General features: G+C 42.1%; 4 protein-coding genes across 9 annotated transcripts; 3 read left to right on the forward strand and 1 right to left on the reverse strand.

The window, feature by feature from the left end:
• Positions 1 to 155: 155 nt before the first annotated feature.
• Positions 156 to 2,756, forward strand: LOC105827807 (probable pyruvate dehydrogenase E1 component subunit alpha, mitochondrial). 2 transcript variants are annotated; one of them, XM_028192059.2, is made up of 7 exons: positions 156 to 402; positions 554 to 571; positions 801 to 1,037; positions 1,114 to 1,332; positions 1,418 to 1,666; positions 1,752 to 2,000; positions 2,101 to 2,756. In XM_028192059.2, exons 1-7 carry the CDS (start codon positions 352 to 354, stop codon positions 2,284 to 2,286), a joined length of 1,209 nt encoding a protein of 402 aa, XP_028047860.1. In that variant the 5' UTR covers positions 156 to 351; the 3' UTR covers positions 2,287 to 2,756. The 2 variants fall into 2 exon arrangements, with proteins under 2 accessions (XP_028047860.1, XP_012521400.1); XM_012665946.3 differs by lacking the exon at positions 554 to 571 and having other exon boundaries at positions 162 to 402.
• A 1,978-nt stretch (positions 2,757 to 4,734) lies between these two features.
• LOC105840036 (receptor expression-enhancing protein 5) lies at positions 4,735 to 7,581 on the forward strand. Its single transcript, XM_012686758.3, has 4 exons — positions 4,735 to 5,073; positions 5,496 to 5,728; positions 5,811 to 5,949; positions 6,065 to 7,581. Exons 1-4 carry the CDS (start codon positions 4,947 to 4,949, stop codon positions 6,127 to 6,129), a joined length of 564 nt encoding a protein of 187 aa, XP_012542212.1. The 5' UTR covers positions 4,735 to 4,946; the 3' UTR covers positions 6,130 to 7,581.
• Positions 6,902 to 23,544, reverse strand: LOC105840035 (armadillo repeat-containing protein gudu). Of its 3 annotated transcripts, none has more exons than XM_036295214.1 (10): positions 18,141 to 23,544; positions 12,782 to 13,082; positions 12,307 to 12,510; positions 11,963 to 12,049; positions 11,547 to 11,795; positions 10,637 to 11,068; positions 9,524 to 9,928; positions 8,861 to 9,082; positions 8,370 to 8,485; positions 6,902 to 7,720 (listed from the first exon to the last, which is right to left on the reverse strand). In XM_036295214.1, exons 2-10 carry the CDS (start codon positions 12,851 to 12,853, stop codon positions 7,687 to 7,689), a joined length of 1,821 nt encoding a protein of 606 aa, XP_036151107.1. In that variant the 5' UTR covers positions 12,854 to 13,082; positions 18,141 to 23,544; the 3' UTR covers positions 6,902 to 7,686. The 3 variants fall into 3 exon arrangements, with proteins under 3 accessions (XP_036151107.1, XP_012542211.1, XP_012542210.1); XM_012686757.3 differs by lacking the exon at positions 18,141 to 23,544 and adding an exon at positions 13,344 to 14,334 and having other exon boundaries at positions 8,370 to 8,502; XM_012686756.3 differs by lacking the exon at positions 18,141 to 23,544 and adding an exon at positions 13,344 to 14,322.
• On the forward strand, positions 14,346 to 15,467 carry LOC105840037 (28S ribosomal protein S21, mitochondrial). 3 transcript variants are annotated; one of them, XM_012686759.1, is made up of 3 exons: positions 14,352 to 14,485; positions 14,776 to 14,833; positions 15,067 to 15,467. In XM_012686759.1, exons 1-3 carry the CDS (start codon positions 14,367 to 14,369, stop codon positions 15,340 to 15,342), a joined length of 453 nt encoding a protein of 150 aa, XP_012542213.1. In that variant the 5' UTR covers positions 14,352 to 14,366; the 3' UTR covers positions 15,343 to 15,467. The 3 variants fall into 3 exon arrangements, with proteins under 3 accessions (XP_012542214.1, XP_012542213.1, XP_028047891.1); XM_012686760.2 differs by lacking the exon at positions 14,776 to 14,833 and having other exon boundaries at positions 14,346 to 14,485; XM_028192090.2 differs by lacking the exons at positions 14,352 to 14,485; positions 14,776 to 14,833 and adding an exon at positions 14,858 to 14,997.
• Positions 23,545 to 24,788: the final 1,244 nt, after the last annotated feature.

A 24,788-nucleotide genomic window follows, 5' to 3' on the forward strand; every position in this document is an offset into this window, starting at 1 on the left:
GAAATTACTTTTTCATGTATTCATATTTTTAAGATTTTCTAAGTTTTTAGAAATTATAGAGTAAGAAATTTTTAGAATATATTAGAATTCAAGTACAATTAAAGTTTGGAAAGAGAAGGAGAGTCTTTTGTGCCTCGACTAGGACCGTTCCTGGCGTGGATTACATCTACACGCCGTTCATTCGTGCACCATCTGGTCTGACCGTCTGACTGGCTTAGTGGCGTGAGAGTTCGTGTCAGGTGAAGGTGGTTCACGCAGGTTCACGGCAACGACAAGGCGTACTTCTGCACCGGACTCCGCGAGGCAAGAAACAAGTTCTGCTTCCGTTGATTTCTTCCCCGTCGTTAGGAAATGTTACCGAACTGCCTCAGGAACGTCGTCACGCAGTCGTCACGACGAAACGTAAGTGCACCGATGAGTGACGCGTGACCTCTAAACACACCGCGTCGTGTCTTTCCATGTCAGGGTCTTGTTACGAGTCCCGGACACCCTCCTGCTTGCGACACAGTATTTCATGAGTCTTCTTCTTTCCTCAATATCTCGCATACTCCAGTTTGGAAGCTGGAACGAGGTAATTATCACCTCGGCGAGTCGCATTGCGCTGCCGTCTTGTATTTGCTTTTGGATTCGATTTGATGTTAACACAACAGCTCAGAACTCAGAACTCGAGCTTTCTAAGGAACACCGTCACACTAATTCTCACAGGCTAACGTGAATTTTACACATTGTCGCACATGTTATAACTATGTTGCAGTATGTTCTTGTGTTGCTGAACAATTATTAGCATTTGATGTTTCTAGGTGGCCTCGTTTTTCTTGAGCAAGAAAAATAATTATGCCACCGAAGCCTCGTACGAGACCAAGCCTTTCCGCCTGCACAAACTAGATCAAGGCCCATCCACTCAGGTTACGGTGACACGGGATGACGCTATCAAACTGTTTAAGCAACTACATACGATACGTCGTATGGAAACGGCCGCTGGCAATCTGTACAAAGAGAAGATTATTCGGGGTTTCTGTCACTTATATTCCGGACAAGTAACTATTATTATTTCACGTTTTTTCATTTATTTGATTCAGAATCACTTCAATTTTTGTTGCATTTTTTTCACAGGAAGCTTGTGCGGTCGGTATGAAAGCTGCGATGAGGTCCCAAGATGCTGTAATCACGGCTTATCGCGCACACGGATGGACTTATTTGATGGGCATAGATGTATTTGGTGTCTTTGCAGAACTTACAGGCAGACAGGGTGGCAATGCCAAGGGCAAGGGTGGTTCCATGCACATGTACTCTGAGAACTTCTATGGAGGAAACGGCATTGTTGGCGCTCAGGTTTGCATTAATTTTCAAATTTAATTTAATGTTGCCAATGTTTAAACTTTTTAAAAATATTTACATACCATATCACTGCGATTAGGTGCCGCTTGGAGTTGGAATTGCCTTTGCACAAAAATATCTGAATAACGGCGGGGTTTGTCTAACGTTGTACGGCGATGGGGCGGCCAATCAGGGCCAAGTGTTCGAGGTGTACAATATGGCTAAACTTTGGGACGTACCCTGCATTTTTGTTTGCGAGAATAACGGCTATGGAATGGGTACTAGCGTAGATCGTGCTGCGGCGAGCACAGAATATTACACTAGAGGCGATTATATTCCAGGAATATGGGTGCGTTATCGCTTTTCTAAAATATTTGTTTTTTTTAAATTTTTTTTTTAAGTAAATAGAATTTACGGTGAAAATTGTGTTACAGGTGGACGGAATGGATGTGTTAGCCGTGAGAGAAGCCACGAGGTTCGCGATCGATCATTGCACGTCCGGTAAGGGACCGATAGTCATGGAGACGATGACGTACAGATACAGCGGGCACAGTATGTCGGACCCAGGAACCAGTTATCGTACACGAGAAGAAGTGCAGGAGGTTCGACAGACTCGGGATCCTCTGACCAGCTTCAAGGAGAGAATTCTTAATTCCAATCTCGTCACTGCGGACGAGATCAAAGTAAGTCGACGTCTCTTTCGTTAGATTTATTATCTATTTGAATATTATTATTTTTTTTATTTCAAATAATCTAAAAGTACGATCTTTTTCTGTGTTTCAGGCAATAGAGAATGAGATCAGGAAATCGGTGGATGATGCCATGAAAGCTGCCAAGACCGACAAGGAGATTCCACTGAGCGAACTCACTGCCGATATTTATTCGAATTGTCTCGAGAAGGAGATTCGAAACACGACACCCTTTAATCCTTTACCGCACGTCAAACTAGGACTGGCCAAAAACGCTTAAAACTGCTCAAAAATTGTTTCCTGAAATATTGTATACTGTACAGTCACGTGCCACGTCTCTTTGATCTTCATAGATTTTCAAACTAGTTGTATATAGCTGTACATGCCGCACATGATCTTCTCTTATTTGAGGATGTATATTATTTCGTTGAAGAACTACTGATATTACGGAAATGAATTAATTTCCGTGTGAACCATCGCGTATCGACGTTAATATTAATGCTCTACGCGCACGTATTATTTTACGTTACAGCCAAACGCGACAAACGCTCTAAAGTGAAGAGATCCAGAGTTTTTAATCATTAGAGGAAATTACATTTATTTATAGACTAATTTATTTCCAGTACAAGACTTATTACGAAGAGAGAATCTTTTTACGATACGACGTGCGCCTAATATCTGAGCTGTTTGTTAATGTGTTAATAAAAAAATTTAATCTCTTTAAAAAAAATAAATTTTCTTTTTTCTTGCGAAGAAGATAAATTCAATTAATTGATTTGATAAAAATTCACTCACCGATTGCTGTCGCTGCTCCTGTTGCTGATGCTGCTGCTACTGCTACATTCCTTTTCCGGAATATTGATTCGCTCCATGGATGCTGCTTTCTGCTGACCTCATCCTGCTGTTCTCGAACCACATTAATAATGATCGCACATTAATAACGATCGCCCGATACTTTATTCGGCACTCCTGATATTACGAATATTATATCACATATATCACACACGAGTAAAACGTAAACCGTGCGCGAGAATTTCACTTGGCGCGACCGTTACATTTGAAAAAATACGTGAAAGTACGTCTCGTCTGAGTGGCGGCGAATTAAAGTTTCATTATTGGCACGATCGACATTCTACCGAACGTCTCCTTCGAGCAAACACTTTGTTCGAACGCGCACGCGAACACTTTACTCGAAACTGAACGCACGGTGCCGCGCTTTACACATACGACCTCTGTTACGTACTCTGTTACGATCTCACATGGCTCGCGACGACACTCTCACAGTCTCAACATCGTAGCTGCGCACAATTCGAATTCTGAATACGCGAGAGACACACGCGAGACACGCACGAAGTCGACAGAACGTCCGATGCGTCCGACCGGCGCTGGAGCGCGGAGCAACATGGCGGCGGCAGCGGCGTACGTGACTCGGCGCTATTCGGCGCAGGCGCGGCGGTCAACACCGCCTAGCAACGCCGAGTGGCGCCGACTAGCGCCGAGTCCCGCCGAGTCTTCCTGCCAGCGGTCACGTACGCCATGTTACCTCGCGTTCCAGCGCCGGTCGGACGCTCTGTCGACTTCGTGCGTGTTCAGAATTGAATTGTCCGGTGTTGTGCAGGTACGGTGTTGTGCACTACTAGTCGAGCATACGAAATTCTCGAAACGAATTTGTCTCCGTTAGTTGTATCTCGGCGCGTAATTTTCATTCAAACGGTTTTTCTCGGCCTGCGTTTCCACGAAGTTACGTGTGACGTCACGCCACTTTCGCAAAGTTTTCATGTGCGCGTACTCGCTCGAGGAGTGTACGTAATCCGTTCGGTAGAATGTCGATCGTGCCAATAATGAAACTTTAATTCGCCGCCACTCAGACGAGACGTACTTTTACGTATTTTTTCAAATATAACGGTCGCGCCAAGTGAAATTCTCGCGCACGGTTTACGTTTTACTCGTGTGTGATATATTATCTATAATATCGGGAGTGCCGAATAAAGTATCAAGCGATCGTTATTAATGTGCGGTTCGAGAATAGCAGGATGATGTCAGCAGAAAGCGGCATCCATGGAGCGACTCGGTATTCCGGAAAAGGAATGTAGCAGTAGCAGAAGCAGCGACAGCAATCGGTGAGTGAATTTTTATCAAATCAATTATTTGAATTTATGTCATGTATATGTGGTATTGCACATTTGCATAAAACAGATTTAAAATATGAATGCATATAATTGTAAAATTTACGGGTACAGCATGAAACAGAACCAAATAAACGTGGACATAGCATAAAAGAGACCCAAAAAGTCATGCCCATTACCTACGGGATTCATAGGACGGGATTCATAGACCGATCTTAAGCTCAAGCATTGTCTTAAGTCTAGCTTCGAGCCGACTTGAGACTTACTTAATGAAATAACAGCATTGACGTCTCAAGATCGTGCTTAAGCTGGAACTTGAATAAGATTCGACTATGAATTCCGACCATAGATATTTGACTAGATAGTTTAATGTTCACATTTTGTGCACATAGAGGCGCTGACGGATGATCTCAGGTTCCTCTCTAGTGGTCTGTTCGCGTCGCCATGCTCCGACATGCTCCTACTCACTCCAACGCACTCCAATACGTTGATTCCGATGACGCCAACCTATTAGAATGCGTTGGAGTGAGTAGGAGCATGTCGGGGCATGGCGACGCGAACAAACCATCTGATATTAGATATTTTTTAATAGTTCATTTCGAGAATCGAGTCGCGAGAGATGTCTCGAATGATGCGATCGAGAAAGAAAAAACGGTCGAACGTGTCGATCGGTCGATATCGAACGTCAGCCATATCTCTCTCTAGTGGCGATTTAGCGAACAAGTACGGACGGCTAACCAACGCTCGTAAGTACATATCACGGATCTCTCGTCAAAAGATAATTTAGCCTGCGAGGGAAAAAAAAGAAGAGGAAATGTCGCGAATCGCCGCCGTGAAGGAACACCTCGAGAAGGCGTTGAGAGACGAGAGCAAACCGTGGACGAAAATGTTCGCCCTCGCGGAGGAGAAGACCGGCGTTGATCGGCTGTACATCTTTGTTGGTGAGTGCGCCCGTCCGGCGGCGTGGCGGTTACACAAACTTTCCAGTCATTCCGATTGATTGCCTGCGTGCATTCGAATAATTAATCAGCCGCATGTTAATGCGATTTCACGGCCCCGTGAGATTCGCGTTACCGCGCGCTTCTTATGCAACCTGACGAATTTCACAATTTTTTTCTCCCCTTTTTTCCGCCTTTTATGTCGCTTTTTTACCCTGATAGATACATCTCGAAATCTTTCCCGAAAATCTTGCTTGTTGATCTTTGTTCGCGCTCATCAGATAACGAGACTTCAGAATATTCTTCCGTATTTTCGGCTTGTTTGCACTTTGAATTCCTGCAAGCAGCAGTATATTGAATTTAAACGCGAATATTCCCGAGAAATTACGATATTGTTATTACTATTATTACGATATTATTATTAGGCTCATTGGTGCTGCTGGCTGTATATCTGGTGTTTGGATTAGGACAACAGCTAGTGTGTAATATAATTGGTTTTGTTTATCCTGCATACCAATCTATGAAAGCGTTGGAAAGTCCTAAGAAGGAGGACGACACAAAGTGGCTTACCTATTGGGTCGTTTTTGCTGTATTTACTATAGTAGAATTCTTCTCAGAGTATATTGTCTGCTGGTTTCCAGTTTATTGGCTATTCAAGGTATAATTCTATAAAATGTTGATAACTTAAAAACACCCTAGCACAAGAGCAAACATGATCAATTTATATATTTGTACCATAGTGTATATTCTATGTATGGTTGATGCTACCATCAGGAGAGTACAATGGCTCCATGATTCTGTACCGACGTATCATCCGTCCAAAGTTTATTCAATATCAGCCTGAATTAGACAGATTTTTGTCTAATGCACGTGACAAAGGTGAGGCCATTATTTTTTATCAAAAATTATCTGAAACTATAGATTAATGTGGTGGAAGAATATTTATTTGCAATAAATTGGAGCAAAAATATATGGAATGTGTGGATTTTTGTAGCAATCAAGACTGCGGCGGACGCACTGCTGACCAACAAGCCAGATGCAACCACAAAGCAAGATTAATGAAGCAGTAAATCAAACAAACTGAAAGTCCATTTGCGTCTTTCCCTTTTTACTCATTCCTAGCAAAGAGAGAGAGAGAGAGAGAGAGAGAGAGAGAGAGAGAGAGAGAGAGAGAGAGAGAGAGTGAATTTTGTGCTCGAATATTACAGAAAATGTTATTACATTAACAACTACAAAGATTTAAAAAAAAGCCAAACAAATAGAAATTTTCACTACCCTGGAGATAAATAGGCAATTACCAAATGGATCAGGAGAAACTAAAGTTGTGCAAATTTATAAATAGATAGCGAATACGTATGCAAGAATGAAAAAAAGCCTTCTGAAAATAAATCATTTACAGTATAAAGTCTGCTTTCAAAATTATAAAATAATGTAGTTAAAAATAGTTTCAACATAGAAATAAGAGTTTTATTTTCAGATAAAACTCGGCTTATCGTTTACAGTGATCCTGAGCCAACTAAACATAAAACTTGGAATGTTTTTGTATAATAGTGTAGATTGGTCGCTTGTTTTTTTTTTGCCATTTGCATAATCATTGATTATTATGCACGTTTATTAGAATACTTTACTTTTAGAGGAAAGTTTTACAAACATCAAATGCTGATTATTTGATTTTATTAATTCATTATCTTTTTTGAGAGAAAGAGTAAGAAAGAAGATAATCCAGATAACGATAATGGTATATTGATAATGTTTGGTTTTCTATCTTAAAATGTTTACGGTATCTGTCCGAAATAGATGTTGGTGAAATCAGTTTTTAGTAGGTAAGTTGTTTATGAGGCATTGTTGATAAGAAACTAAATTTCTTATATATTAGGATTTCTTATCTACAGTAAGGATGATTTAAATAAGTAAGGATGAAAAAAATATCGAAGATAATAATCGATATATGATAACCAGAAGCTACATGTATTCAGATACGTAGTTAAATCTAATCTAAGAATTTGAATTGATCTTTGCAGACTGCAAATGTTGCCATCTCATTGTTGTATCGCGATAAGGCGAACTTTTAAAACCTATCAGGAATTATTGCCTTCTAGTTAGTACACGAGTCGTCAATGAAACGACACGCACAATTAGCTTAAATTTGTACATTATATATATGTGAAATTGCATCTTAATTTGCATGCGATTGTCCTTTTATGTTTATAGTATACCTCTACCGATAGCTTGAATAATTTCTCGCTTTTTGAAATATAGGACACAAGCTTAAGATATTGTATATTGCTCAAATTATAAACCGTCTTGTACAACTTAATAGTTAATTATAATCACGTATCCGATCAAGTTTCACCGATCGTTGTTCCATTTGTGAATTCTATGAAATGAATCTCGAAGGACAATTTTTCTATATCTTTTTCTGTCACTCTTAAAGTTTTTAATATACATATGGTGTTACCAGTTGTTGCCGAGAGAGGAATATTACGGGTTTTAAAATTGTAAATTTAGAGATATTGACAAAAATTATAAGTCACCATACACGCACCACAATAAATGTTTTTATTTTATACACTTCCTTTTCTTCCCCTCTTCTCTCTTTCGCCGATTATTGATCGATCACAAACGGTAATCAATCTCTGGTAACGAGCTCCTGTAGAAGATTCAAATTATTTATAACAGCATTAGTAGTAAAAGTAAATTAATCCTGAAGAGCATAAACAAAGTATAAGTGAATGTGATAAGTATATTAAGTTTCTATAGATAAATTGTGTTGATTTTTTAAAAATTAAATATTTATTATTTGCCAATTAAAAAATGCCAATTAAAAATTGCCATTTATTATTAAAAAATTTTTATTATTAATTAAAAATTATTTGCCAATAAAAACAAAATAAGGGAATAACCAATAAACTTTAAAATAATATAAAATAAGTTCAAATAATCTTGCTAATACGAGAGCAATTAGTATGAACATTTTGGACTTTATTTATCCTTCAGCATAATTGTATTTAATCAAATAAATAGATAATTGTCTAGATACGTCCGAAACGTTCATATTAATAAAATATTTTCGTGCTTGTTATCTAAATAAGATTAATTTTTTTAATCATTTTTAATTTAAGTGTTAATTAAAATATGTTTTTCTTTTATTTTTGCTTTTGCAAGCTGTTAGCTTAATAATTTACCGATATTTATAATCACAAATGAGAAAATTAACAATAAATGATCAATTTTAGTTTAAATAATCCAAGTTGTGCTCTTTAGGATTTAAATTCATAAAAAGTGTAACAAAGAATTACATTTCGTTGAAGTGGAATTTCTCGGCCGTCAGCGCAAGCTTTCTTATGTGACGAATAGTGGATGCAGCTGCGATCTGTACCTCTGGATCGTCCGAGCCCACCAAGCGTAATACGTGCTATATGAAAATTCCATCTTTATCCAGAATTTTCGGAAAATGGAAACCACATAGCAAAAGAGCAATTTTGTCGTCTCGGTACACGAGACGATAATTAATCAAATTGTATTAAAAAGACGTAATTAAATATCTGACTTTAAGTTTTTATTGAATAATCTGTTTATAAAAAAATCTCTTGATATTAAAAAACTATTATAAATGTACAATGCTACTGGCTATAACTTAATATGCTTAATATGCTTATGTATAAGAAACATTCATTTTCAAATAAAACATTTATTTTTAACTTCGAGGATTTAATTTTGTTAAAGTTACGTCTTTTTAACATCAAACATTAATGTCATATATGCAGGAAACACAATCGCCCAATTGTACCTTGATAACACCGCAAGTGTGCATGGTCACGCAATTTAAGGGTTCCTTGCTCAAATGGTACACAGCAATGCAAACACCCTTCAACACGTATTTGTTTTTACTCGTCATATAATTAACGAGCGGCGCGACGGCGTTTAATTTACCGAATTCGTAACTGTTCCGATCCCAGTCGCAGCAATATGCTATCGCCAACGTTAGATTAGCACGCAAATTCTCGTCGTTCTTTAAATAAAAATAGTCTCATTATTGCGCGAACATTTTAATTTAAAATATATTTAACAACCAAATATTATAAAATATTATTATGCATATTAATATTATATTCAAAATATTTAAGTGCAATTACTTTATAAAAAAAAAACGAAGTAATCTTCTAAGTGCCATTGTGATTAAATAAATAATTAACTAGGTTAATCTGATAAAAAAGATACGAGGAATTATATAAAGAACATGAGAAGTTATGTAAAAAGCGTGCTTTATATTTTATTTCATACGTTCGCAAAAAAAAGAATATATAAATTATTCGCTGATGATAATTCTGTAAGGCGTAAAAATAAAAAAAAACTCATTCTCGGGAATATATTAACTATTGTCTTTCGTTCAATGAAGCAATCTTGCAAAATCCATAAAAAGATAATCGTTGCAAGAAGCGCTGTACTTAACAGTTTCCACGAGGGCGGCCAATTTCCTCACGACGCCGTGATCCGTAAGGATGCCTAGGTTCTCAGGGTCGGTAGCGATCTCCGCGATCATGGCGCAGACTGCACTGAGCACTTCTGTATCCTTGCTTTCTAGGAGACTGACCGTGAGCTCCAAGCCGCCCACGAAGGCGCGCACCATTTCCGGTGAGTCCTTGGCGTGCCGGATGCAAGATACCAGAGCGAGACAGGCGTTACGCTTGATCACATCGCTGGAGTGCTTCAAGAGGGACCAGACTAATCGCACGCCGTCCAGTCGATGCTCTGGATCGTTGATAATATCCATGCATCTCTCATCGAGGGCGCACTCTTTCAGCACCAGTGGCACGTTCTCCAGTAATGGCTCGTACGTGGCGCTCAATAGTCTAATCTGCAAAGGTCCCTGAACTCATTTTGCGGTATCGCCATCGGGGTAACGAGGAAACATTGTTCAAACGCGTATGGCGCACGTTAACTCAATTAATCATCGGGGGTGGTACTCGCGAACCCTTCGATGCGCAATCTAATTTTCGCCTCATTTGGAAATTATCTCTCATATAAACTCCAATGGGATTAATTAAACGTAAATGGGTCAATGCAGCGATACTCCAATAACAAAATTGATAATTGATTATTAAACTGTTTACAAAAGATGTTAATTCAACTAATATTCACCCAAAGATTGTTTTAAAAAATTGATTACATTCTTTATCATATCGAAGTATTTATTCTGAATGCCAAAAAAACCTCTTCTATCTACATTCAAGTAGTTTTTAATTCTTTTTCCGATATAATGTTCTAGTTATTAAATTAGACGTTACACGATTAAATAATTTAATGTTCAGATATATTTTTACATGTATAAAAATTACTTTTTATTCGAAGAGGAAAAAATCAAATCTCTAAGGCATTACACTTTTGAGACCATCAATATCTACGAATCTATTCTCTCTTACAGTATATAAACACGTAGAATTATCGTTTGACACGTGGAGAAGCAAAGTTTGATTCAGAGAGAGAGAGAGAGAGAGAGAGAGAGAGAGAGAGAGAGAGAGAAGAAAACCACAGAACCGTACTTCCAACTTTGAACGGTCTTTACCAGTTTCGGTAAGCCTTCGTTATCCCTCAAGACGTCCCTGTTAACAGGATCCTTACAGCACTCGGCGAGGGCACCCACGACGTTGGCCAATACCCGTTCATCCTCGTTTTCCTCGAGCAGAGGCACCAGCGATGCTACCAAACCGTTCTGATTGAATCTCGTTATATTTTCCGGACTGATGGCGCACTTCCAGACGCCGCCGGTGACTGCGGCCAACAGACGTTTGTTGGCGTGCACTTCGTCACTTTGCACAAGTTTACAAAGTGGGTCCAAACCGCCGGCTCGACGCACCATCGTTCGAGTTTCCTTATTCGAAGCGCATTTGAAGATGGCTAGGGCAGAGTTCTCCTTTAACTTTACGTTGTCGTTCTTCAAATGTCGCACCAAGTCGTCGATGATGCCTACTCGCTCAAACGCTTCTCTGAAAACATTCTATGGATACGCGAATAAATACGACACCAGCTACGAGGATATTTATATAATAAAATTCTGAAAATAAGTTATTTAATATGATTTAAACTCTATTAATTATGATAATTTAATTTCTCTCATCATGCAATATCATTGGTATAACGTCAGAGACGAGAAATAATGTGTCAAAAACTAACAAATATAATATTCTAAAATCAAAATATGGAACAAACAAAAATATCTGTCCAATATGTAACATAGAAGTAAAATATTTTTTGAAATAACAGTGCATTTTTCTTAACTGTTTTTAACAAAACCATGATAGGTAAATATACATTATTTCAAGAATCGTGTTATATTTCTATGTGGCATATATTTTAGTATGCGTATTTTATAAGTTCCAAGATTATATTTTTAAGGCAAAAATTATTATGTTGATTGTATTAGTGGAATGAATACTATTAATATATAAATAAACGAAAGAAAAAATTCAATAAACCAGATCAGCGCACTGCTGCACGACGCCCATCATGGGTATAATCAGTCGAGTGTGTTTCGATCTCAAAAAACGCGACATCAAACGAACGACACCGTGCTTGCGAAGCTGCTCCTTGACCTTTGGACTGCTGCCTAAGGAATCTAAAACCTTGGCGCAACCTGTGGCGACGGCAACGAGCTCTTTGCTAGCCTCGCTCAGTTCGTCGTATGGCCGGCGAAGAACTTCGTCCGGCACATCCATTACGTCTAACTGTCAAACCATAATGCAAGAGATTGTTATGCTGGCCACATTGAAAAAAAATTAAAATATGTGCTTTGATATTTAAATTTTCTTTCGAAAAATTGCTACGTATACAAAATCTTAAAACGACTCATTCGCCTTGTTTGAGTAACGTTGTTTGGAACTGAATAACTTACTATGAGCGGTATTCCACCGCGAATTCTGATTTGTTTTCTAGCCTTCCTGACTCGTGCTATAATGGCCATTGTTTCGGCTGCCAAAACCTGAAAGAAATCTGAAGTTAATATTACGTAATTATTAAAATTAATATTATATACCTATAAACATTATATGTATATAATAAAACAAAGTGTAACAATAACTGTGTGAAAATTTAAAAACTTGATTTTAGCATTTTTAATTTGAAAATTTCGTTAAGTGACAAATCGATCGGAATCTAATCTAAGCACTTTGCACACAGCGGATAAAAAGTTGGCTGATAAAATCAAAGGGGCTATTGTGATGAGGGTCGATGAACGACCTGGATATCTCTCGCGGGATGCTTCAGCATTTGGATCAATGGCGTCGTGATGTCCAAGTCGATTAAATATCGCTTCATCTCCGTGGAAGTCGCGATTTGCAGTAGGACCGATAACGAGCCGTTCTGACACTTGATGTCGTTCGTTTCGAGGAGGTTCACTAGGACTTCGAGACCGCCCATTTCTTGGATAGCCTTCTGTATGATCTGCACCATCACGAGCAAGTTCGACCGTGTAAAATTCAATAAAATTTAATTTATAATATCAAAATCATGCTTTAATTAAGCGTTACTATCTTTAATTAAAAAATCTTTAATTAAGCGTTACTAAACGTTTACGATTATAATCAAACTTTTATATTATAATAAGAAAAGCATTGTGAGATTAATAATAAGTTTTTGTGTAAGTGTCCGGATGTAAGTACGTTTCCCGTCACTAGGACGTTTAAATAATAAATTTAACAGAAATATGACGAACCTTGTCGGTGAGATCGTAATCCTTTAATAGACACAAGGATACCATGGTAGCAGTCTGATTGCCGGCTTTCATGTACTTGATGAGCTTTTGTATGTGCCAGAATTCGGAGGGTACTTCTGGGTGATCTTCCTGAATATACCTGGTCTCTTCCTCGCTCTCGGACTCCGGCTCGTCGTCCGAGCTCTCCTCCTCGGCTTTTTCGCTGATAATACGAACTCGGGGTCCATAAGGTTCGCCGGTGAGCAAGGACACCTGTTTCGGGGGCTCCGGCTCGGTTGTCTCCGCGATTTCCGGTTCTGGCCTGCAAAAACGGACCTAATGTTGCTTAGTCTTACACTTCTTTCATTTATTTTCGAAAAGATAAGGTTTTAGATATTATTATCATACTTAAAAAAGAAAAACGAGAAAATTCAGCGCAATGTTAAAAAATACCACCTTATAAATTATTACATTAAATATAATTAATAATTAAAGGGTAGAATAAACAGTAACGTAAACGTAACTATATAGATTTGTGGGACAATTTTCGTGTCTCCGCGTGTATTCGTGTCCGTTTGCTTACTCAGTGGATTCCAACTCTTGCACAGCCTCCTTCTTCGGCACGCTTTCTTTCTTCCTCTTCGGCGGCATCTTTAACGACTAACATCAAGTTTGCGGGAAATTCTCGTTTAAAGGATGGCGAAAGAAATAACTTTTTTTTTCAATCAAAAAAGATTCGTTCTTGAGCGTTCTCGAAACTGCGACTGTCCTCGTGCTGGCACAACGAACTATCGATCAAACAATTACCGCCAATTTCGCTGCCTTCCCAAAAAGTAACGCAAGTAAACGAAATTAAGCGCATTTCGTAAAAAAATAAAAAAAAAACGAGATAGATCGCTATCTCGCCGCGCTGTCTGAAGTTAATCATTTTTGAACGCGTCAGAAAAAAAATGTTTATTTAGTGACGGATATGACCATTGTGAAAATTTCCAGTGATTTTCGGGCGTGAAAATGTCACGTGAATTATTGACAAGGGATGACAGAGATTTGTAAAATACTATCCCCCGCAGAAATAAATAACAATTAAGTATCCCCTTCGCGAGGTTATTTGAAAATCGAAATCGACCGCGAAGCCGATCCGGAGGATTCGCCGCTGTGATGTATACGTGATGGAGGCGAGCGAGTACGAGGAGCCCAGCGCGAAGCGACACGGTTACGATACTCGCGAGGACACGCGCCGCCCGGAGGAGCTGAGAAAGATATGAGGAGGGGCGACAGGGACAAATGTTCGTCGTGCATATATATGCTTCTCCGTTCGCTCTTATTCTACTTTTGCTCTCGTTATCCGTCTGGCTTTGCGTGTGCCGATGGGGATTCGGCTACAATCTGAAGGATCGAGAGGTAATTCGTACTCTCTCTCTCTCTTTCTCTCGTACACACGTACATCAGGATTCTCCAACCTAGAGAGCCACGCAATGCTCTCTGTTTTGTAGATCGCCCATTGCCTGGTGGTCTATTTCATCATTATCACGCTACTAAACGTGATATTTCTGGGGCATATACACCTGTACTACGATTACCCCCCGCCAGAAACGGCTGGCAATTGATGACAGAGTTATTGGCGGAACGGTGGTCGGTCGACGTCGGTTCGGCCAGGCGACCGCCGGATGGCACCACTAGTATCGTTTCCAGCCGAAAGCGGTCGAGTCTAGATTTGAGAGCGAGGTATTAATTTTTACAAGTAAATTAATTATTTCTTGTGATTCATTTCGGTAAAAAATTTATAGTAAATTTGATTGAACGCACTGATGTGCGCACTGGTGCACATTAAAATTATTATAACACAAATCGACGTGAGGATCCGAGATGCGTTCTTCGTCACGTTTACGTTTAGGTTAATTTAGCGTACAGCGATCTTAATGTGTGCACGTCAGTGCAGGTCAATCGAATTTGCTATTAATTAATTTTGACGGATAAGTGAGAAGTGTTTCTTGTGTTTATCGAAATCAACGCAGGCGACGTGGAAACTTGATTGACAGTTTCTACCCTAACCTCAAATCGGAGCGCCATACAGTAATTATTTTTTAACAATCTGGAACCCGTAAATCACATCTAGCGAGAGAAGTTCCGACGTTTCTCTAGTGTTGTGTTAATTGTCGTAGATACTAGATTTTTAGAACATTTGTTACGTATGTCTCGTTACGATAACGCATTCTCTAGCATGTAAAGTTTTCATGGTAAAGAAGGAACTGTATAGTTGTGCTCTTCACATGGAGATGTAATGTTGCTCTTCGCGTTTTTTGCAGATGAGTCTCCCGCGGCACGCTCAATTCATCAGTCGTACGATCTTCGTTCAGAACAACGACGTGGAGAAGGCGTGCCGCATATTAAATCGCATATTATCCAAGGAGGACATCTTCGGCCAGTACAGGCGCACCAGGTACTACGAGAAGCCGACCCAGGTCAGACGTAGGATTAACTTTGAGCACTGCAAGTCGATCTACAACGAGGACATGGACAGAAAGATCAAGTTCCTTTTACGGAAGAATAGAGTAGATCCTTTCCCTGGTGCATCGTCGTAGGATTATAAACCCCACATCCTAGATCACACAATTGGAAATCTATCTACAAGATCTTGGTACATGATTTATTTATAAATAAATACTACCTCCCAGAGAAATATATAGGAAATATGTTCTACATGTAATATTGATTGTTCTGGTTTTATTTACAACTGTGTACCTGGTACGAATTAACTTGGAATTAATACTTTTTTTTAGCTAAAGCAAAGTCGCGCTGATTATTTTATTTAGCAGCACGTCAAGTGTTTCAGCATAGATATATGTCACTTATTATATTTATATGGATCTTCGAAGAATTCCTATTTATAAAAATCGATGTATATATACTATATACTGGGATACAAAAATACAATCTGCATCGGAGGAAACGGATCAATAGGAAACGCGCTTTAAATGTTAATACGGTGCCAAGGAGAACGAAATGAAAAATTATCTTGGCGGACAGAAACGCGTTTTCCCGCTATCTCGCGTCATAAGTAACTCCAGGAAGTCTGTTCGCGCGCGAATAGGGCGCATTTCTCCCTCTATCTCTCTTCTTTTTTTTTTCCGTAAATGACTTCCATCATCTTTCTTTCGCGAGAGGCGAGAAAAGACAAAACCGTCCGGTCGGTCGGTCGGCTTTCCTGGCAACGACTCCGCCAACTTGGCGAAAATTGAATAGATAGTGGCGCCCAGACTATGCCAAGTTTTCCAGCGGTGGACAGGAGGGTAATTCGACCTCGCAAAGAGCTAAAAAGAAAGAAGGAAAGAGGGAAAGAGAAAGAGAGAAAAAAGAAAGCGCGCAGTTGCTCCTGTATTCTCCACTTGACGATAACGGCGATATTAGAGTAGGATAAGTAGTTCCGCCTGTGCGCTCGCGACTCGATTTTCGAAATCGTTTCTACGGTGAAAAACATCCGGCAAGAAAAACGTTCCGCTGGCGTATTAGCGCGAAATTGGGGAAATAAGATCTTGCATATGCGTTTGTACTCAACGTCACTTTGGCTGGCTCGCTCTCTCAGGCGTGCGAAATATTTAATTCTTTCGATCTTATTTTTTCTATTCGAATTATTAAGAGGCAAATATACGCTTAATTAAGTATTCTATTTTTCTCGTGCTAGAGGATTTTTTTTACACGGATCTATTTAGTTCTTCGAAGTTTGAAAGGTAATAAAAAACTGTCTAAACAGAAGCGTCCGTCAGTTTAGTAATATACACACAATCTAAAAGTTCTTTAATTAGTACGTCCGTCGGTGTCCATTTCATCTCAAATAAGAGAGCGCTGCGTAAACGAATGGGAATAGACTCTCATCCGAAAGGTGACTCATTCCAAAAAAAAAGGTCGTCCGCGTCAATTCTGCGTGTAGGAATGTACCTCGTAAACGCAAGATACAACGAGTATTTCGCATAACGGATAGATCGTCCCCGAAAGGGTTAAATGGGTTAAATGGCGATAAATTCCAAGAAGTCGTCGACGGGAGGGTGAGAAGGAGGCGGACCGGAGGGAGATGCAGAAAGCTTCTGAAAGTGCTCGTCAAGTCGTATAATCCGCGATTTATTTGACCCCGGCCGTCATAAATCCGGCCTCGTCCGTGCGTTATTCCCGCAACTAGGAGTAGCAAACGGATCTCATTTCAGCAATCGGGACCGCACTGTGTCGCGCTATGCCAAGGAGGGAGAAAGAGAAGACGTCAGGACGGACGGGCGGGAGGGGGACGATCCTCTCGCGTCGTCTCGCTTGAGAAGGCGGTTTGGCTTAACTCCCGGGAATCTGGATCCGAAACTATCCGGCGAACTACTCGCAAGACAGTTTGCCCAGAAACGGATTTCTCAGTCCCGCGGGATGCCACCCTGCCTGCGGGATGCCCCCACCTCCAGGGCAGCCGCCGCTACCGTCGTCGTCGTCGTCGTTCTACTCCTTCCCCTCCCTCTCCCTCTCCCTCTTGCCCGACCCCGGGGTTTCGATTTGAAACTCCGCGTGCCGCGCCGCCTCCGCCGGCCGACTAACACGATGGCTCCATTATTGCACGAGTGCTTTTGGGATTATGCGATAGGATCGGATTTCAAAGGCTGTCCGTCAAAATTGTCGAAATGAAAAAGAGAAACGCCGGAAAAAGGCTCACCTATATGCGGAGAACGCAAATTGCGCGGGGGGGATTTTTCTTTCCCTCCTGCTCGGAAGCTTAGAAAATCTGATAAAAACCGTCGAATATACCCTCCCGCGATTAATGCCTCAAATTAAATTTCTGTCGAGGCGAGTCCGCTTTTAAATCCACTGCGAAAAATACTATCTTCGTTTGAGCCCGTAATTTTATATATCGCAGTTATTTTAAGTAGAAATCGTCATTTTTATATTTTTAATTTACTTTAAGCAAAATATATTCCAATTTTCAACGGTAACTCCGTAATATCGTTATTTGAAAGGGGAAAAAAAAATTCACGGTTAACGCGCAAAAAGGACGAGCGAGTTATTGATCCGTTGAGATATACATCGGATCCTCTTATTTTCATACGTCGCTTTTCCTTTTTATCGACATCTTTGTCGGAAAGAAGAGGCAGAATCGACAGGAGAGTACGAAATTTTTACTTAAACATTGTCCCGAACGTTTACCTCGCTCATGAAAACATTCGAGGCAGAGTGAAATTATGTCGGGTGTCTTTGAAGACGAAGAGACAGAGAGAGAGAGAGAGACTTGTGGATCGTTTTTCCACGAGAACGGATACGTCTGAGCTCGCGAGTCCTCCGAGGCGTTCGCCAAGTTTTAGCCGCATCGAAAATTTCGGATTTAAGAGTTCGTCCTGTCTCACCTCGCGCTTACCTCAAACTTTACTCGCTGCGCGACACCGACTTATCCTCCACCGCTTTACAGATCAATTCGGAATCTCCGCCTCGACTACCGTATCATTTGCGAAAAGAGGGGGCGATATTCTTTTTTCTTCAGCTACCGTCGTAGCAATTTGCACAACGATGTAATCTGGCCGTTGCTAAATCGGCAAAAGTTCGCACGGGCGAACGATTAAACAGTTTAAAACACACTCGCGAGTATCCTCGTTCGCCGTTCGCGAACGAAAACAAAGATATCTCTCGTGAAAGCTGCGCTGGCTCGCCGGCCGTTACCCCCGAGGTTTCTCCCGTTTTTATCCGTCAAAATCTCACCTCTCGCGAGATTAACTTCGCCCTTCAGCAGCAGTGGGAGGCGGCGGCGGCGGCGGCGGCGGCGCTTCTTCACGCGCCCTCCTCGAGACGCGCGCTTATCAAAGGGAACTTTCGCGACGATATTTTTGTCCGTCTTCGTGCACCTCTCGCGAGAAAAAAGTTTGCAGGGCGGAATTAGCGGGAACTTTATAGCCACGGCGGTCGTAAAGCACCGCGATTCGCGGAGTTAAGCCGCGTGTGTACGCGCAGCTCCGATCTTCTTCTTCCCTGACCTTTTTTTCCCCCTCTTTCCCTTCCGCCCTGCCTCCCTCGCGCGCTGCGATGCACTTCGTTTCTCTCTGATTTTCCACGTTCAATGGAACCTACTTAATTCAGCCGTCGTACGCCGTCGTCGTGGACTGTTAAAAGCAAATTTGCTGTATAACATAATATTGACTTAGCGTCCTGAGCAGCTCAAGATACCAAATTAATGTGAACAGTACCTCCGCAAATGTGAAATCTAAAGTACCTAGATCGTTCCAACTCGCTACATATCACGTCGCGACATTTCGCCCGCCTCTCTATTTGGCGACTTTCTGAAAATAAAGAAGGATCAACAGCGGCAATCTGTCGCTTGATTTTCCGCCGGGATAGCTATCGGTGAAAATAAACGCTAAATTTCCCCGAAAATGTCAAATCCGCAATATATAAATTTTATATGCAGCTGACTGCTGCGTTTCTGGCTGCGATAGCGGGTCGACATCAATGATACAAACAAGATCCCCCTCCCCCCCGGAATCAAACGTGAGACTGACGCTGATCGAATTCGGTTAAAATAACTGACGTTAACTTCCCTGTCGGATAACAAGGCGCCGTATTCCCAACGCGGTCTCTCTCCCTCTCACCCTCTCTCGTCGCTAAATGCGAACGTCTAATTCTGAATTTCGGTCGTTTCGACAATTAGAAGAGGATCGAAAAATTAGGACGGGATTCAGAGACGCGAGATATGTCGGCAGGTCGCCGGGTGATTTATCGGCGATCGATCGATCTCCGTGCCGTCAGACGTCAATATCTCTCTTACAAGGCTTTTGAGGGGAAAGGGGGAGGGGAAAGGACGTCGTTGTAGGACGATTACTCGAGACCGTGGCTACTCATGAATAGCCGAGGGTCGAGAGTGTACAAAAGCGCGCACAGAGGCGGCCCTATCCCCTCGTGCATATTGCAAGGGAAGCCTCAAAATTACTTTCGAGCTCGGTTGGTAGTTAATGCTCACTCTCTCTCTCTCTCTCTCTCTCTCTCTCTTTCTCTTCGTGCACTGGGGCTTTAAATATTCCAATTGGCAAAGTTCGCATCGGTCGGTCGGTCGGCTGGCCGACCGGTCATCCGCTCAGTGCCACGACAATAGGTGCGCTGAGAAAACTAAATGAGGTAATTCAGTCTCGAAGTTTTACTCGCCGCCGTCACGAATCGCACCGACGTTGACGTTTAGCTTTGCTTGGAGAAAGAGAAAGAGAAAGAGAGAGAGAGAGAGAGAGAGAGAGAGAGAGAAACTCGTCCTTGCTCGGTAAAGGGCTTGGCCGCGTCTATCGAAGGGTGGATGCGTCATTGAGAGACTCAGCTAAAGAGGCAAACGTTTCGCTGCGAATGATTTTATCTCGTTTCATTTTATGCTCTGCGAGAGAGAGAGAGAGAGAGAGAGAGAGAGAGAGAGAGAGAGAGAGAGAGAGAGAGAGAGAGAATATCGTTCTCGACGTGTCCTTAACTTTGATAATGAAAAGTACTCGACTTGAAGCGAGTAATGAGAGAGAAGGAGCGTACTCTGGACTGGAATTTCCGCCGGAAAAGGGGAGAAGGAATGAATATATTTGCGAAAAAACGACTCCCTATTGACGTTGATCTTCTCTTGTATACTCGAGCGACCAAAATTCCGGAGTAAGACAACAAACTCGCAAGAGTACGCGCTGCCGCGAAGGGGGAGGAGGGGGGGGGAGGAATTGGTCCTGTGCTGTGCGTGTGCGAGAAGCCACGTCAGTTATTTTAGCGTTCGCCGCGGAAAATCGATGTTAAGGACATTACATCGTCACCGCGTCGTCGTTGTCGTCGTCGCCATCGCCGCATCGTCGCCGTATGGCAGTCGGTTGAAAATCGACGAAAAACGATAAAGGAAAAAAGCGTAATCGACGGGGAGAGAGACAGAGAGAGAAAGAGAAAGAACGTTCCGCGGAGTCGAGAGAGGGACGATCGATGAATATGGAAACGGAAAAAGAGGTGAAAAAAGTGTTGGGGTGTAAAGAGTCGCGGAAATTTTCGCGGATGTATCGCGCGTGTTACGTGTGTACCCGCGCCCGTCGCCGCGCCGCCCAAAGAACGCGCAGTTTCAGGCATTGACGTAGATTCAATTCGATGCTAATACTTGCAGATGATATACCACAAAGGTATCAGGCCACTGATGAAAGTTAAACAGCCGACGCGCGGGAGTGAATGGCAAAGTGGTATTACAACAACTTTCGTATGCTCCGGCCAAGTATGCGTAACAAACGACGGAGCGATGCGCGTTGTACATATGTATATATATGCGCGACAATTTTCCTCGTCCCTTTTTGAACAATGAACATTATTACGCAATTATTTACTCGCGAGGTATATGGCGTATTTTACTGAGCCACGAAATACCTCGCGACAGTTTCGTGTGATAATGTACGTGTTTTTATATATGTATGTGTATGTAGCATCGAGTCACGCAAGGGGTAAGAATATAATTAGCTGCGGTGTAAAATATGAATGAAGATCATACACAATTTATACTGTTAAACTTTTATGTTTAGCTTATCCCTCATTTCGACTCGTGTAAGCTCGGTCTCTTATAGTTCTACGCATATCTCGCGATATAAAGTTAGCTTATAGATTATATATTTTTATTTATGTTTATAAATATTTTGTCTATAATCTCTATAAATAAAAGTCAAGTATTATTAACGCCAGATATGATAAAAAAACGAATACGAGAGAAATTAAATGCGATTTTATTGATTCTCCGTTTACTATTTTAGAAACTTGAATTATCAATGGTATCTTTTAAAGATCAGAGTTTTAATTATAATAAATATTATGGGAAGGAAGTAAAATTGTATAAATTAGGATTTTATCTCAACGAGAAGAAATTTTTACTCTCTACCAATTAACAACAAAAAAATTCCAATTCGAAAAAGCGACAAAAGTATTCTTGAAATGTCTATTATACGATCCGAGTCCATTAACCAATGAAGGGTCGAAGTCTCATTTTTTCCTTCGATAATATTGTTATATGTCTCGGTAATATTGTTAATAACATTAATAAATACTGGATTTTCCGCAAGGGATAATGCTCCTTTCGTCCATTTAAGGATGATGACCGCTTAGTCTCTCTTCTCTTTGATCTTTGCCCTATTTTTGTAACGATCATCCCCGAGGCGTTGCGATACTTTATCGACGTGCGTCATTCGGCGACCACCGTCTTGGCGACGACGTTCTGTCGGGCTTCATTTATTTACTTATTTCTCTCTCCCTCTCTCTCTCTCTCTCTCTTTCTCTCTCCAACCCTAGAAAATAGTTCAACGTGAAACGTGGACCGCCCCATTTGCATGGATTTCAATCTCAAAGATCGTGGATCCGCGAGCGGTATCCTTTGGATAGACGTCGTTGTCCCTTTCTCTTAATAGCCTGGACCATGCAGCCTCCAATAGGTATTCTTGGATATAATTTTAATCTCTTTTATCTCGTTGTTTATTTTCATTATTCAAGTGATGATATCCTTCGGATAGGCACATCGCGTTGTAGCGTTCTCTTTTTAGCATCCGGACGGAATGGATGCCTTCGACGGGAAATCTTGACGCTTTACTGCGAATCCTCATTTTAAAAGAATATTAATCTTCGATGATTCAAGGAGGAAAGAGGAGGCGAGAGGGACAAAGAGGGGGGACACTTTTATCTGTATAGCCACGTAATTATTCCCCGCTCCTCTTACGGAGGATATTCAAGCGTAATGTCCGCGCGGACGCTTTTGTGATGCAATTTGTGCAGCGATTATGAATGCTGGGTTACATATGTATATCGAAACGCGTACAAACTGCTTTCGGCGAAACAGTAAAGCGAGAGCGAAGCTTTTTACCGCTTCCTCCGTTCATAGAAGGGAGTTTCCGCGAATGGCGCCGGCAAAGTTGGAAAACTCGCCATACATACCGGTAACGCTAAGAAACTTTTAATGAAAATCGAGCAAGACTCTATTCTATCCCGCGATCTTCCGTGCCGGGGAATGGATTCGAAAATGGTTTTTCGAAATTCTATCTATCTCGGATGTGCCGCGACACGATGTGTATCGTATACACAAAGTAACGCACACGGAATAGTTCCGAATCTTTCTCTTTTTTTTTTTTTCATTTTCTACTTATTTTCGCCCGTGTGCAATTGAGCCCAAAACAGGAAGGAGAGAAGCGAGTTTACATTCCCACGGAAAGACCGCGAACGAAAAGAGAAGATATAATTCAGACATGTCGCACAATCCGAATGCGAAGTCGAGCTTCTCAGTTTTCTCCTTTTTAATCGACGGATCCTTGTATTTCAAAGCCGGCTTAATTGAATTGAAATTGAAAGGTTCGAACGTACGCGACAAATATTCCGTCAAAGAAAAATCAAATTTACTTTTGTAGGATAATCGTAAACAATGTGGGGAAGTGATACGAGCAGGTTTTCATTGTCTAGAAATTTCAACAGTCCCATCGAACATCGCATTGTGGAAAGCACGCGAAGCGTCTCTCTCTCTCTCTCTCTCTCTCTCTCTTTCTTCCTTCTCTCCCGCGGCCGCTTCGGCTCGTGCACATCGTAAGAGTTCGATTAATAAAATCTCACGCCAGTTGAACGAGCGTCGTAACGACGTCGGCGCCAGCGGGCGCGACGGAGGTGCATGACGATGACGCGAGAGAAGACAACGACGACGGGCCGATCGCGGCGGGCGAGCGAGCGAGAGGAACGCACGACAACGCGCGGCGGACGCGAGGGAGGGGTAGGAACGGGACGGGGAGGGACGGGGGACGGCGGGGGGGAAAGGAGACGGCGGACGGATTCGCGGGATCGGTGGCGTGAGCGATTCACGCATGCGCGTTGCGCCTTCGAAACTCGGCGCGCGTTCTCTCCGCCGCCGCGCGCGCAGTCAGTGGTGCACGGTCGGTCGCGCGTTACGTATGTTCGAGGAGGAACGCGAGTGAAAGAGTAAAAACCACCGCAGAAAGCACCACACCGCAGAGTCGCAGGCGGACGACGTACGCGGCACCATAGGCACACGTATTTACGAACACGTATTTGCGTTATTCGCCCGCGATCCGATTCCGCGCCGATTCACTTTCTACACCTTCCGTCCTCGCTCGGCCGACCAGCGAGCGCGCGCGTTCCTCGAGAACACTCGGAATCCGAAGGACGGACCTTTGCCTGTCTCTGTCTCTCTCTTTCTCTTTCGTTCGACGACCAGACTGCTCCTCTCGCAACGCGGCCAAGATTCGACGACGAGAGCGACCCGGAACATGAAAACACCTATGGAGAATCAGCTGTCCTGGCTCGCGCTGTTCATGACCGCCTTGTATTCCCGTGAGTATTCGTCGTATACAGCATTACAGCCTCGCACACAGCTCGCTCTCCCGCTCTTCCCCTCTCCAGTCCGTATATAACCTACGATCGCCATGCGACGACCGGCGAGAGATCCGGCGTCTGTGCGCCGCGCGTGTATGTATGTGTATGTGTGTGTGTGTGTGTGTGTGTGTGTGTGTTTTCGCTCTATTATTATATTACGTTGGTATCGTAGGAGTCCTCTCGCTCGCTCGCTCGTTTCACCCGTCGTTCGCGTCTCGCGCATTTCATTTTCCTTGATCTCCGAGGATCTAACTCGTTTTCCGCTAGAATTGTAGAAAATGCCGGAGCAAGGCGAGTTGATCTACGTCACGTCGCGATCAGAGAGTCGCCAGGGCCGGAGTGTTTTTGGGAAGGACAAAAGGGGAAATTCTCGCGGGAAAGAACCATGTAGATCTCGGTATCTTTCGGGAATTGCATCGTTTCGAAATGTACATGACATTCGTCGTAAACGTGTTCGACTTAATCGCGATCCTCCCGAATCTGTTAATCGCTTCAGATCGCTCGTTGTCACGCTGTCACGCGTCCTTGCTCCGGGGTCTATCGAGTTTTTCGCGATTACTCCTTTATTTCTCCTCGTATTCCCTTGACGTCCGAAGGTCCACGTGTTCAGGGTTACGTGCGCGAGGGACGTGCGTGTCTTCGCGAAAAACAACGCTGACTATGCGAGTTACTC

The sequence above is a fragment of the Monomorium pharaonis genome, unplaced genomic scaffold, assembly GCF_013373865.1.
Source record: "Monomorium pharaonis isolate MP-MQ-018 unplaced genomic scaffold, ASM1337386v2 scaffold_709, whole genome shotgun sequence".
Classification (NCBI taxonomy): Eukaryota; Metazoa; Arthropoda; class Insecta; order Hymenoptera; family Formicidae; genus Monomorium; species Monomorium pharaonis.

Coding starts and splice junctions, on each gene's coding strand:
- LOC105827807 (XM_028192059.2), top strand. CDS start 352: ATGTTACCGAACTGCCTCAGGAACGTCGTCACGCAGTCGTCACGACGA. Junction 1,667..1,751: donor ATTATATTCCAGGAATATGG/GTGCGTTATCGC, acceptor ATTGTGTTACAG/GTGGACGGAATGGATGTGTT. Junction 2,001..2,100: donor TCACTGCGGACGAGATCAAA/GTAAGTCGACGT, acceptor TCTGTGTTTCAG/GCAATAGAGAATGAGATCAG.
- LOC105840036 (XM_012686758.3), top strand. CDS start 4,947: ATGTCGCGAATCGCCGCCGTGAAGGAACACCTCGAGAAGGCGTTGAGA. Junction 5,729..5,810: donor CAGTTTATTGGCTATTCAAG/GTATAATTCTAT, acceptor TTTGTACCATAG/TGTATATTCTATGTATGGTT. Junction 5,950..6,064: donor GTCTAATGCACGTGACAAAG/GTGAGGCCATTA, acceptor GGATTTTTGTAG/CAATCAAGACTGCGGCGGAC.
- LOC105840035 (XM_012686756.3), bottom strand. CDS start 13,411: ATGCCGCCGAAGAGGAAGAAAGAAAGCGTGCCGAAGAAGGAGGCTGTG. Junction 9,929..10,636: donor ACGAAGGCTTACCGAAACTG/GTAAAGACCGTT, acceptor GGACCTTTGCAG/ATTAGACTATTGAGCGCCAC. Junction 7,721..8,369: donor AAATTCCACTTCAACGAAAT/GTAATTCTTTGT, acceptor AATCTTCTACAG/GAGCTCGTTACCAGAGATTG.
- LOC105840037 (XM_012686759.1), top strand. CDS start 14,367: ATGACAGAGTTATTGGCGGAACGGTGGTCGGTCGACGTCGGTTCGGCC. Junction 14,486..14,775: donor AGTCTAGATTTGAGAGCGAG/GTATTAATTTTT, acceptor AAATCAACGCAG/GCGACGTGGAAACTTGATTG. Junction 14,834..15,066: donor TCAAATCGGAGCGCCATACA/GTAATTATTTTT, acceptor CGTTTTTTGCAG/ATGAGTCTCCCGCGGCACGC.